This window comes from Camelus bactrianus, chromosome 18, assembly GCF_048773025.1.
Source record: "Camelus bactrianus isolate YW-2024 breed Bactrian camel chromosome 18, ASM4877302v1, whole genome shotgun sequence".
Lineage (NCBI taxonomy): Eukaryota > Metazoa > Chordata > Mammalia > Artiodactyla > Camelidae > Camelus > Camelus bactrianus.
Genome location: NC_133556.1, coordinates 29,343,093 through 29,357,164, shown reverse-complemented (window position 1 = coordinate 29,357,164; position 14,072 = coordinate 29,343,093). Strand labels below are relative to the sequence as shown.

General features: G+C 48.4%; 1 protein-coding gene across 1 annotated transcript in view; it reads right to left on the bottom strand.

Moving 5' to 3' along the window:
* SEC14L5 (SEC14 like lipid binding 5) overlaps positions 1–12,948 on the bottom strand; it is a 39,250-nt gene extending 26,302 nt beyond the window's left edge. The window contains exons 1-2 of the mRNA XM_010950927.3: positions 12,708–12,948; positions 11,892–12,006 (exon numbers count right to left, since the gene is read on the bottom strand). Of these exons, the coding sequence (XP_010949229.1) occupies positions 11,892–11,954 (63 nt within the window). The 5' untranslated portion in view covers positions 11,955–12,006; positions 12,708–12,948. The remainder of the gene's footprint in view (positions 1–11,891; positions 12,007–12,707) is intronic.
* Between the last annotated feature and the right edge of the window lie 1,124 nt (positions 12,949–14,072).

Below are 14,072 nucleotides of genomic sequence, written 5' to 3'. Positions count from 1 at the left end.
CCACCACCTAAGAATGTGACAGATGTAATTAATTAAGATGAAGCCATACTGGAGTAGGGGGAGGCCCCTAATCCAATATGACTGGTGTCCTTTTAAAAAGGAGAAATTTGGACACAGGCACACACACAGGAAGAACATCATGTGACAACGAAGGCACAGATCTGGGTGGAAGCCAAGGAACACCAAGGATTACCAGCCACACCAGCAGCTAGGAGAGAGGCATGGAACAGATTCCCCCTCACAGCCCTCGAAAAGATCCAACTCTGCCAACACTTTGATCTCAGGCTTCCAGCCTCCAGGACTGTGAGATTAAAAAATGTCCTGCTGTTTAAGCCACCTAGTTTGTGGTACTTTGTTATGGCAGCCACAGGAAACAAATATACCCATCAAGCTTGTTCCTGCCACAGGGCCTTTGCACTTGCTGCTCCCTCTGCTTGGAACTCTAATCAATCCACTTGACAGCAAAGGGGGAGGGAGGTATGAATTACATGTGCTTCTGAAGTGTGGGAGACCTGGATTGAGGGCTCTAGAGATGCTCTGGCTTCAGGGACTCATCCATACTGGTCCTTCTTCTTGGGACACTCTCCCCTGCAAGGCTGCCTCCTCCTCTTTTCTCTGTCCTTTTGGTTCGTTTGTTTTCTTGGTAACACTTATGGCACCTTCTAACCATATATGTGCCTGCAAGTGGCATGCCCAAGGCCTGGGCTATGTGCTTTTCGGCAGCACTGACCTCAAACCTGCGCCCATCTCAATTCTCAGCACACACTAGGACCAACAAAGAAAAGCCAACGAGCATAGAAAGAAATAATTCACACTTGCCAATGGCCCACACAGCCCGAAGAAATGTGTCCAGGGAGGGGAATGACAGGCTGTGAGCTCAGCGCACACAGCCAACAGAGCATCACCAGGCTGACTTCCTGTCATAACAACTTGTTGGAAGAGCCCTGTCTGGAGCCCCTAGATAACAGCGGGGCTGGTCAGCAGCACAGGGGCGCTTGGGCACAACTCTCCCTGACTGTGACAGGGAAGGCATTGCCTTCCTCAAGTAAGCAGTGGCTGCCCCAACAATGGCACCATCCCAGGCATTGGGGGAACCCCAGAGCTCAGGCTCCACCCGGAAGATGGGGTACCTGAAATAAGGAGTCTACCCAGTGCCAGTTCTCCAGGATCAGGGGGCTGTCAGCCAGAGATTCCCTGTATTTGTGAGGGCTAGTGTCAGACACCACTGTACTGACATTTATGGAGGGCTGACTGCACCATTTTTGTCTTCATGACACGCTGATGGGATGGGAACTCGTATTTCCCCATTCTACAGATGAACAAGTTGAGGCTCAGGAAGGCACAGTGACTTGATTTACATCACATGGCCAGTAAGTGGCGGGGTCGGAGCACAGAGCCATCTGACCCAGACCCCAACCCTGATCGACCCAGTCCTGCTTCTCAGGGGACTTTGACTTCATCACACGTGTCAGTGCTGTGGAAATGCTGAGTCCCCTGGCCTAAAACCCATAGACTGGGGGCCGTCTTCAGCAGGTCACGGGGTCTTACAGGATCAAATAGTTCACAGGACCCTCCCTGTGTTGGAGACCAGCTCACACAGCTGGTTTTGTCCCTGCTTAAGAGCCTCAGATGCTGACTGCTGTCCCCATGAATCAGGCCTTCGCATCTCTCCACTGGACAAACACATGGTGTGGCCTCCTCATGGACACAAGGTAGCAGAAGGATTCAATTTCAGCCCTTCTGCCAAATGGCTGGACAGGGACACCCAAGCCTGCCAGCTTAGAAATGGAGCTGGTCCCAGGCCCAGAACCTGCTCAGGCAGGGCCACGGCTGGGCCAGGCAGAGGCCAATGGAAACTTCCGCTGGAGGCCTCCTGTGGGCCACTCATCCTGCAAAAATCCACATCGACAAACTTAGCGTGTAGAGACAGGAGGCTAGATTCCTAGCCAGACTTGCCCACCTCCAGGCTGGGGAGCCTTGAGCACAGCACTTCCCCTCTCCCCCTGAGGCCCATCTGTAAAAGGGAGTAACCATGGAAGCTCCCAACCAACTCTCTGCTGTTTCTGTTTCCCTGCTTCCTGCATCACGACCGCTGAAGTAAAAAGTCATCAGCCCCGAATCCCCAGCGCTTGTCGAATGCCTAGCACGCAGTCGACACTCAGGAGACATGATGTCATGAATGAATGACCGGGTAGCGTAGCTGTGAAGTGCATGGACTCTGGGGCTTGGGTTCTAATCTCTGCTCTGCTTCTTACCAGCTCTGTGGCCTTGAACAAGTCAACAAGCTCTCAGTTCCTTCCTCCATTTGCAAAGAGGAGAATAAGAAAAGTAGTACTGTACCGAATTGTTAGGGGAATACGGGAGTCCGTTTTGGCAAAGCACTGAGAACAGTGCCTGGCACATGGTTCATTCTACATAAGCATTTGTTAAATAAATTTAAATTTTAAAAAAAGAGTGAGATTCTAAAAAGTACAGAAAAGCTATTTCTGCTAATCACTTGACAGCTGCTCCCTCCTCCCCTCGCTCCTTCCTTCCTGCTCTTCCTCATGCAAATTCAAAGGAAGCTGGAACACGACTTACCCCAAACTTTCCACCAAAAGTGGGGAAAGAATATCCAAACCACAGCAATGGATTCTAGCCCAATACTTCACCTTCCCTTTCCATGCCGCAGGCTGGATCCGGGCGCTGACCACAAAGTGCGCCCTCCCCGTCACACTCCTCAAGGGTTTTCTTTGTCCACCTCCAGCTTCCCCTGCAAGCCTGGGAGACCCCAGGATAGATGTATCAATCCTCTCAACTCCCCCAGCTCTTTTTCTAAAAATGGAGATATAATTCTCCTGTTATAAAACGCACCCTCCTAAAGTGTACAATCAATGGGTTATAGAACATTCACTAAGTTGTGCAACCATCACCACTATCTAATAGCAGAACGTTTCATCTCCCCAAAAGAAACCCCGACACCCATCACAGTCACTGCTCATCCCCCTACCCAAGCCCTAGGCAACCACTGATCCACTTTCTGTCTCTGTGGATTTGCCTTTTCTGGAGATTTCAGACAAATGGAATCATTCAATACATGGCCTTTTGTGTCTGGCTTCTTTCACTGATGGTTTTGATCCATGTTGTAGCCTGTGTCAATGCTTTATTCGTCTTCATAGCTGAATAATATTCCATTGTGTGGACTCTCTCCCCCAACTCTTGGCAGAGTTGCTCAGAATTGATGAAGGAGCAATCAGACACCCGATGGCAGCAGTGTTGTCCCAGCTGATGAAAGGACCCGGGCATGGGAGAACCAGGGAGACATTATGCTGGCGCCTTTTGAAATGACTGCTTTATACAATCTATAGAAACAGCTGCACCCACATGGCCCTATAACTGGAAAACCTGCTGCTGTTCTAGTCAAAGCCAGCTCAGGAGACAAAAGATGGAGATGGAGGGTCAGAAGGACCCTGCAGCAGGGGCACCCAGATACGTGAGGGGGCAAGGGTGAGAGGCAGTGGAACAGCAGAGATAAAGCACAGGGTTTGGATCCTCCCTCTACCACTTGCCAGCGGGGTGACCTCACTGAGACTCAGTTTCCTCAGAAAGAAAAGAGGATGATGATGCTGCTGACTTTGTAAGGGTGGCTATAGAGATTAAAGGGAGATAAGGTGTGTCAGGCATTTAGCACAGTGCCAGACACCACACAGTAGATTTGTTTTAGACAAGAGTAAACCACCAGGAACTTGTATTGATATTTGTACATCCATGTATACAGAAACATTATCCACAATAGCCAAAAAGTGGAAACAACCCAAATGTCCATTGAGAATGAATGGATAAACAAAATATGGTCCAGCCATATGGTGGAATATTATGCAGCCATGAAAATGAATGAAACACCAATACATACTACAGTGTGGCTGAACCTCGAAAACATGATGCTCAGTGAAAGAAGACAGATACAAAAGGACAAATACTGTATGACTCCACTCATATGAGGTCCCTAGAGTAGTCAAAATCATAGAGACAGAAAGTAGTATGGTGGTTGCCAGGGGCTAGGGGAGGGGGAGATCGGGGAGTTACTGTTTAATGGGGACAGAATTTCAGTTTGGAAGGATGAAAAAATTGTGGAGATGGATGACTGTATAACGATGTGAATGCACTTAATGCCACTGAACTGAACACCTAAAAATTGTTAAATGGTAAGTTTTGCATTATGTATATGTTACCACAATTTTTTTTAAAAAAGAGGTAAGCCATCTTCTAGATGGTTTATAGCCCTACCAGATCATGATTTGGCTTGGGCATCATATCTGTGTTTATTTGTTTATAGTCAACACCTCCGTCTCTATGTCTGTTTTCTTCCCGGCTGGATTCCCTAGTGCCCTTGTACCACACCTGGGACACTGTAGACACCTAGCCAATATTTGCTGAATGAGGGATGGAAGGAAGGAAGGGGCAGTTTGGGGGAAAGAAAACAGGAAGTTCAACCATTGTTGTGTCTATATATGGAAAAGCAGGCTGAGCAGAACAGACTCCTTATCTCAGTGTGAGTGGGCTTCCATCTACACCCACGGGCACACTATGGGAGGCACACAGCCTGGGGGTGACCTGTGTCTGAGTATCGCTGTTCATGTCCCCCTGTGGAGAGTGAGGTTCTGGAAGGTGCTCATGCACAGGCGAGTAAATGTCTGAGTAATTCCCCTTTGTGGTCATGACAGCAGTGCATCCACAGCTACTGGGCAATGAACAAGGTGCAGGGGAACAGTCTTGTCTGTTTTTCACAAGTTCCTTGTCCTGAGGCTGCAGCACAGGGCACAGTTATCAGGGCCTGGTTACTGTTCATTCTTGCTTCTGGTCCCTTCTCATATGACAGGACCTCCCTTCGCCTGGCTGGGACCTGGTTTCCTCCTCGTGACATCATGCCATCAGAACACCTGGCTTCTCTGGCACTGGGCCAGCAAGCAGCCCATCTGCCCGGCCCAGGGACTGCACAAAAATCTGCTGTGGCTTCTTACCCACTCATGGGGTGTGGGGCAGGAGAACTCTCCGTCTCTGAACATGCCCCGTGCCCACAGACCTCCGTGATCAGCTGAGACCCTGATGGTTCAGGGAAAGACAGATAGTCATTGAGGCCAACCCCGAGCATCTTGACAGTTAGTGCTATGTCAGGATCTTGATGGGAGGGAAATGCTATTTTAGATTCTCCAAGCATCCCAGGAATGCACCGGGCCTTCGCTACCTCTGCTTCCCCATGCTCCTCCCACCTCCAGGATGGAAATTCCCCCTCCAATCCACTTTCCATATGGCAGCCAGAAAATCCTCCTAAACCCCAAATCTGATCATGTCACTCCCCTGCTTAAAACCTTCCAAAGCTTCCAAAAGCCTCGAAGAAATGAACTGACCCCGCCAGCCACTCACAGGGACCCAACGAAGCCACATTTATTTCTTCAGAGAGACAAGTTCTGCCGCATGGGCCTTTGCACACGGGGCAGGGGGAGGGTGGGGAGAAGGGAGGTGCTCCCCCACCCCACCCCAGGAAGGCTCAGCCTGGCTGACTTGAAAGACCTTTGACTGGTGACCTTGGGCCCTTCTCTGTGTTCCTCTCATACTCTGTTCTTTCTTCCCCCATTACAAATCATGCTATATGGCATTGCCTGGACCCTCTCTCTCTCTCTCTCTCTCTCTCTCATGTGCACACACACAAACACACACACACACTACACGCTCTTTGAGGACAGGAAGGGATGTCAGGAGAACCAGGTCAAGACAGAAGAGAACAGGACAGACTCAGTCTCCACCTTTCTGAAGCTTAATTTAAAGAAAAAGACCCATATAAACAAAGAAATTAGCAAATCCCATACAAACAAGTAAGCAAGCAAATTAACAGAATAATGATGCATTTCAAAAAGCGCCAAGAATCACCTATTTTGCACCCCCTGCCCCTGGCACTGTGCTCAGCATACCATGGAAACTCGATCAGTATTTATGGAATGCATACGTGCGTAAATCAACACATGCATAAAATGATGAAATCCCTCCGAAATCAAGGTTACTTTGCTGGGCAGTGGATCACCTCCATGCTCCTCGCCCAGATAAGAGCCCATCAGGGCTCTGTAAGCAATTCAGGGTGGAAAATGTTGCTTCCCTTAATCTGTTAGCAACAGGATCAGATGACAGGCTCCAGGGAACTAATTTAAACTCATTTAAATAAGGCCCCCTGCTGCTTTGTTAAAACTACGTCCATAACAACACTTCCAGTGGTGACTGCCGTTGGCCTGGGCTGCAAGATTTACCTTCAGAGTGCTCCTTACTAAGAACCCATTTGCTAAATTACAAGCTGTTTATCAATACAAAAGTCCAGGTCTTTAAATATTTTAACACTTAATTGCTGTCTTCAGCCCTCACCTCTATAACCCCTCCTCCGCATAAACAGCTGACTGCTTAGGAAATTCTATTCCCCGTCCTCTTCCTTCTTAAGGTCTGCAGAATCTGAGATGACCCAAAGCCACAGGGCCTTGAGCCCCACAGGGACCCCTGAGCAGCAGACATACAAGAGGCCACCAGGTCATTCCTGAAGCCACCTCGGCCACTGGCACACAGATGTTTACTGATCATCAGAACCAGAATCTGGGGTGTCTGGCTGTGAGCTCAGGCTATGGGGTCAGATTCCCCAAATTTAAATCTCTGCCATTTACCAATGGTGCCATTGACTGAGAGTTAGGGGCTGAACTGTGTCCCCCAAAAGAGCTATACTGAAGATCTAACTTCGGGGTCCTCAGAATGTGACCTCATTTGGAAATATTGTCCTTTTTTTCTTTAATTGAAGTGCAGTTGATTTACAATGTTGTGTTAGTTTCTGGTGTACAGCACAGTGATTCAGTTATACATATATACATTCTTTTTCATTATAGGTTAGGAAACGTGGTCTTTCTATAGGTAATCAAGTTAAAATGAGGTCATCAGGGAGTCCTTATAAATCCAATATGACTAGTGTCCTGATGAAAAGGGGAAATTTGGACACAGAGTCACACATGTATAGGGAATATACCATGTGAAGGTTGGAGTTATGCTGCGACAAAGGAACCCCAGAAGCTAGGAGAGAAGCCTGAAACAGATCCTTCCCCAGCGCCTTCAGAGGGAACACGACCATGCCGGCCCCTGGATCTCGGACTTCTGGCCTCAAGAACTGGGAAGCAGTTCTAAGCCACCCAGTTGTGGTGCTTTGTTACACAGCCCTAGCAAACAAATACACAGACTAAAGGACAGTCTCCTTAATCTCTTTAAGCCTCAGTTTCCTCTTCTGCTGCAGCTGAGGATGCTATACAAGTACCTGCCTCTGAGCTGGCCTGAAGGGCTGGCTCTGCTCCCCTTTGTGAGGTCCTGATGGGGTGTAAGCATTCCAGACACAGTCCTGATGATAACTGCCCCAGTGGGACCACTTACTCAGTCCAGATGCCACCCCCAATAGCTTCAGATCTGCAGCCCCAAGAAACAGCAGAGCTCATGCTTGGGAATGTAAATTCTGGATCTGAACCTCCTGCGGTTAAATCCCCACCTGCCATGTGTTCACTTGGTGGCATTGGGTAAATCCATTTATCCTTCCTGTGCCTCAGTCTCCTCATCTGTATAATGGGGCTTACCCACTGAACCCAACTCATGGGGTGGTTCTGAGAAGCACATGATTTAATATTCAAAGGGGCTCAGAACAGTGCCTGGGACCTCACAGGTGCTGTGTATGTATTTGTTAAATAAAATTTAAAATAGAATCTACCTAAATCTGCCAAGTAACCACCACCATTCACAGCAGGGGTTTCTTTGGAAGGAGTATGTCCACACAAACTTGTGTATCCGTGTTCATAGCAGTGTTATTCATAATAGCCCCCAGTGGGAAACGACCTAAATGCCCATCAACTGATGAACGGATAAACGAACGTGATCTATCCACACAACATGAATGTTACTCAGCCATAAAAAGGGACGAAGTATGATAGATGCTACAATCTGGATGAGCCTTGAAAATACTTTGCTAAGTGAGAGAAGCCGGTCATGAAAGGCTACATATTGTATGATTCCATTTATCTGAAATGTCCAAAATGGGCAAATCTATGGACAAAGAGAAGATTTGTGATTGTCTAGGGTCAGGCAGGATGGGGGAGATCAGGAGTTGATGACTAAAGGGTGTTGGGTTTCTTTTGGGGGTGATGATAATGTTCTAAAACTGACAGTGGTGATGGTTGCACAACTCTGTACAGTACACTGACTTGTATTCTGTAAATGGGTGAATTGTATGGTATGTGAGTTATAGCTCAAAAAAGCTGTTAAAACAATAAATAATAGTAATAAACCTGAGTGATATTTCACAAGCATTAAACAACATGCCAGGCTCTGTCCAGGTACCCATGTCCCTTCACTTAGTCCTCTCATCAACTCCGTGAGGAACAGGGGCTTTTTTTTTTTTTTTCTCCCTTACAGAGGTACCAGGGATTGAACCTAGGACCTTGTGCATGCTAAGCACATGCTTTACCACTGAGCTATACCCTCCCTTCCCCAGGGGTCCTTATTACCCCCATTTCACCAATGAAGAAACTGGAGCAGGGACCCATCCTGGAGGATCTGGCTCATAACCTCCACTCATACCGGAGAAAAGCCCAGATAACCTAGGAATCATTCACAATGGGTTATAGGCTGACCAGAGGGAGGCCTCCAGGGCTCAAGTGACCACAGGCCACAGGCCACAGTCTTTGTTTTCTACATACTGGGATCTCCACCAAGACCCGCCACTTTCTGGGACCCCACATTCAAAGGGACCAGGATCCTCTCCAATCTTGGATACGCAGTTGCCTCTGTTGTCTTAATTGTTTTCCTCTGTTTAACAAGATAATACAAGCTCATTGTTCTGAACCCAATAATACAGAATGCTGTCACGAAAGGAGAAAGCAAAGATCCCTAGAATTCCACCCTTCCGAAACAAAAATCACATCAAGGAATTTGGCCCAAGGAGAGAGACACCCATTCATTCATTGGATTAGTTACATTTTTGAAATAAAGAAGAAAAATCATTTTTTAAAAAATGTTAGGCTGGATCTAGAAAGGTTGCCTTGGCGCTATTTTATAACCCTTCCCGTGAATCCAATTTCAGTGGTTTGTGGACTTCAGTGGTTTTGTGGGTTTCTGAAGAAGCAAAGGGACACTTTGATTCTCAAGTCAGTTTTGCTAAACAGAAAAACCAAAAGGCCAGCTCGTCTGGTCACTCGGATGTGGTCAGAATAGCTGAGTTCATCTGAAACTTCCCTGGCATCTGACCTACACTGAGGGCAAGTGTTTAGCTGAGAAACAAAGACCAACATTAAGTGCAGAAAACCCCTTTTGTGCCCACACAGCGAGCAAGTTATGTTGAGTTATGCAGCTATTCTGGGGACAATGATGTTTTGTAAACAGTCGGCAAAGTGGCTTTGTGGGTGATGCTGGGGGCAGTTTGGGGCCCTTTCACCGAGAAGGACTATATGGAGAGAAGGTGATATCATATTTGAAAAATTCGGATGACAAATTAGCACAAAGCAGATAATAAACATCTGAAAAACTTTGCATCCTGATGTACCCACGAGCATTTATCCACCAACACCTAGAGACTGTTAACAGCTGGAGGAGTAAACGGAGTCCTCCTGCCTTTGATAATGGAACTTGAAGCTTACACAACATGCTTCAGATAGTCCAACAGTCCTATTAATTAGTACAGCCTTAATTGCTATATTAGCGGGTGTGTTTTATTTTAAAGTGCAATGATTGCAATTTTTTTTTGAGAATCCTAAACATACTAAGTTAAATTTATGTTCATTAAGCCCATGCAATAATAAAAATTTAGTAGTTTACCATTCTATACTTACTTGTCTCAGCTTCATGGCTGTGCAGCTTTCTGGGCGCTGGATTGCCCCAGAAAGGTAGAGACAGTGTCTCTCTTCTATTGCGTAAATGAATGAATGAATGAGTCCTAGAGTCTTAGAATACGTAAGCCACCTGGAGCCTTAGACAGAGGATGATTATTTATACTTAGTCTGCTAAGTATAGACCAGGCCCTGTGCTGGGCACCTGCCGCCCCAACAAACACACACTATAATTACCTTCAATCCTAATTACAAATTTATGAGGCACATATAACCAATCCTATTTCACAAATAAAAAACGGAAGCTCAGAGAAATTCAGTGACTTTCCAAAAACATATAGCCAGAGCACAGCCAGGCAACAACACAGACCAAGCAATTCTGACTGCACATCCCGAGGTCTCTTCATCATCCCCTGGTGTCCCTCTTCCATTCAAGTGAAGGAAAGTCCCACGGCCACAGGCAACAATGACAATAACAGTAATAATACCAGTAATAGCATTTGGTCTATGCCAGACCCTGTACTGGGAGCTTTACGTGTATTGACTAATTTAATCCACAGCAGATGCCCAGATTTGGAAACTATGCAATCCCCATTTTAGAGACAAAAAGTGTAGGCTCAGAGAAATTAAGTAACTTGTCCGAGGAAACCCAGCTTGTCAATATGACCCCAGGCCTGCTCCTGCTTCTTTCCTGACCTGGAACCATCTACACATAATAGCACAACATGCTTTTTAATCCCTTATGTGACTATAAACACATATGCAGGCAGATTCATAGAATAAGTTGGGGCAGGACACACACACACAGAGCCGTCAATCTCGGATGGAAACTATGGAAGTCCTCGGATAGAAGGCTAGGATTAAGCAGCCAGGGAGTTGATGAGGAGGATGGGGGTGGATTCTGATATTCCTTAACACTTTGAGGTCATTTATAATACCATGTGGTGTAACAACATGGACAGACGCATTTAGTGAGCACCTAGTGTATGTCAGGCACTAAGCCAGAGGCACCAGGCACTCATTTACTCTGCACTACAACCCCATAGCATTGCCCTTCTTTTACCGGGAGGGAAGCTCCAACAGGCAAAGTGATGGCATCAAGTAGGAAACCCATGTCTGCCTGTGCGCAGCACCTGCCCCTCGGTGCACTGATCCAGGAGGCCAAGGGCCTGGGAGCCAGCAAATGTTCCCAGACCCTTCCTGTCCACCCCAGCCCACTCTGGTCTCAGCTTCCTTGAAATGACGGGAAGGGGTATGTGAGCAGAGGGAGGACACTGGGGGGTCTTGTGGTTAAACTCTCAGCTCTGTAGTTCCCTGGGTGGATCTGAGCCTGGCCACAGAGCTTAAGCTCATCCCTTCACCCATCCAAGCTTCACTTTAGTGGCAGTAAAATGAACTAATAAGAGCTATTGGAAGGGTGGGATAAATAAATAAATAAATGTGTGGAGAAAATAAATAAATAAAAGTGGGGGGAATAAATAAATAAAGTGTGGGGAAAAATATAAATAAAAGTACAATGGGAAAATAAATAAATAAATGTATGTGTGGGAAAAATAAAAGTGTGGGGGGAATAAATTAAAATAGGGGGAAGTTATTGGGAATTACATGAAACTATGTAAAGAGTTAGCACTGCAAATGCGCAGTGAATGGCTGCTGCCGTCATCACCATTAGTATATATACCATGATTACTATTATTGTTATAACCATTACACAGAATGACAGCAGTGGCTTGGCGCCTGATATCCTTATTTTCTGTTGAAGGAGATGTAGACGAGAGAAGAGATAAGCTTCAACGAGGAAAAGAAAAAAGACCTTGTGTTTAGTCAGTGGGCAAGGGTCCTATAAGTTGTGGTGGAAGGTGGGATGGTGAAGCAGAGGGGTTGTAATTAGAAGTTGGACCCACCAGGTCAGCAGAGTAGCTCATTAATTCCTTCTGATCTGGGGATCTGAGGGGCTCTCTCTCCCTCCCATCATAGCTGGCCTCCTGTATCCCTCCAAGTGCCCCAAGGTCAGGGGTCACTCACCGCCATGACCAGCTCGAATGGGTACTTGTAGATGCGGACAGGAGACTGGTACTTCTGCACCATGTTCTTGCAGGAATACAAGCGGAAGCCACCCAGGCAGGAGTGAGCACAGAGCCTGGGTGAGAGAGACTGGTGAGGTAGCAGCTCCCTCCAAGAGAAGCAGGAATCCTGCCCACTGCTCCCCCACGCAAGGGGCAGGCCCACACACTCTGGCCCCACCCACACATATCCCCAGCCGTCAAAGCAAAGGAGGCGAGGTGATCCCCAAATTGCTTCAGGCCAGGCCCCCAACACCGACCCACTGCCCCAGACCACATTCGCTCTTCAGGAGCAATCAGTACCTCTAACTTTCCTCCATCCCCACCTCTTCACTCTGAGGGACCTGGAAACCCCCATAAAGCCACCCACATGACAACACAGACATTCGCAATTCTTACACTCCCATAGTTCACACCCACGAACCACACAGCTCGCGCGGACGTCCTGACACTGCAGTCCCAAGAATCATTGTACCTGCCTTCCCATTTTCCTCCAAGACACCCTGACATACACAGTCTTCACCAGATTTCACACTCACTGCCTCTATCACATGCCCACACATGCACAACTCCTCTCCCACACGGGACTGCCCTTTCACATGCACTGCGCATGCATTCAACTTTGCACAAACACCTAGCTCCCTGGAGCACGGACTTAGCCAACTCCACGCTCCCACACAATTCCCCTGAAGCTCACAGACGTCCACACACATGCACACACACCGATGAACACATATACACACGCTTGGATGCACACGCCCCCAGCAGCTCTGCTCACCCTCGGCCTCGGAGTCTCCTGGGACGCAGCTCCGGGACAACACGGAGCTGAGCCCGCCAGGGTCCCTTACGGCCTCCTGGCCGTGAGCACAGCGCCTGGGGAGGAGTGCAAACGCGGTCACCGAACCTGGGGCGTCCGATCCTGCATACCCTGAGACCGGGAGGGTCAGGGAGGGGCCTGCGGGACCGGAGCGATCCCTGACAGGCGGGAGCGCTCCAGGACCCAGGACAGCAGAGATCCTGGCCTGGCCCCACCCCCGCCCAGCCACGGCCCCGCCCAGATTTACCCGGCCCTGGACTGGCCCCGCCCCGGACTGGCCCTACCCCAGTCTTAGCCCCTCCTTTCACTTTGTGCGTCCTTGTTTGACCACACCCCCATCCCATCCCGTCCTCCAGACTGGCCACGCCTTATGCAGGCCCCGCCTACCTAGGGTCGCATCCCTAGGGCACCCAGCATCGGGGGTGGCCAAACCCCAGGAAGATTCCGCCACAAGCCTCCACCCCCAGTGTAGCTCTGCCCTCCGGTGAACCTTTGCCCCGCCCAGCCCCTTTGCCCCAATACAGTTCACGTTTAGCCCCTTCCCTAACTCGGGTCAACTTCCTCCACCTGGGCTCTGAGTCAGGTCGCTCCCCTGGCCACGCCCCAGAGCCCACTTGGTCCTGCCCCAAGCCGGGCCGTTCCTCTCTCATTCACTTTGCGTGTGTTTATAGAGCCCCTGCTAAACGTCAGGTCTTTTCAGGCGCTAGAGTCTTCAGTGAACAAAACAGGTAAAAATCTTTGCTTTCGTGGAGTATAAGGCAAATATATGGCGCTATGTGAGACAGGGGAAAATGCTAAGGTGAAAAAAATAAACAGGGAAGGGGTTCAAAAGCGAGCAGAGGGAGGGTACGGTTAAAAACAGGGTGGACTGGAGCTCTCCTGGGAGGGTGACGTTTGCCCATTATCCTCACTTTAGCTCACAGGCAAACCCTTCCAGCCCTCCCAGGATCCCGAAGACCCAGCCTCCCTTCCATAGCCCTCCCTGCCCTCTGCCCATCTGTTCGGCCTGGAGGAGCCAAGAAGCTGGCTCTGGGCACTCTTGTCATCCGTGTATTCATTCATTCGACATTTACTGAGTACCTACTATGAGCAGGACTGGGTGACTTCACCCATTTGCAAGAGGGACTCAAAAAGTAGGCATGTCCTTACGTGGCCCACAGTCCTGAGCAGGGAGACGATGAACAGGGAGACAGACAACGCTCCGTTTAGCAAATATATTGTTGCACCTCGTGGTAACCAGCCCGTTTGCTTCCTTCCTAGCATGTGTCACACTCTGTAATCATCTTATTTATCCATTCATTTTATTTATTTGTAGGTCTGACCTAG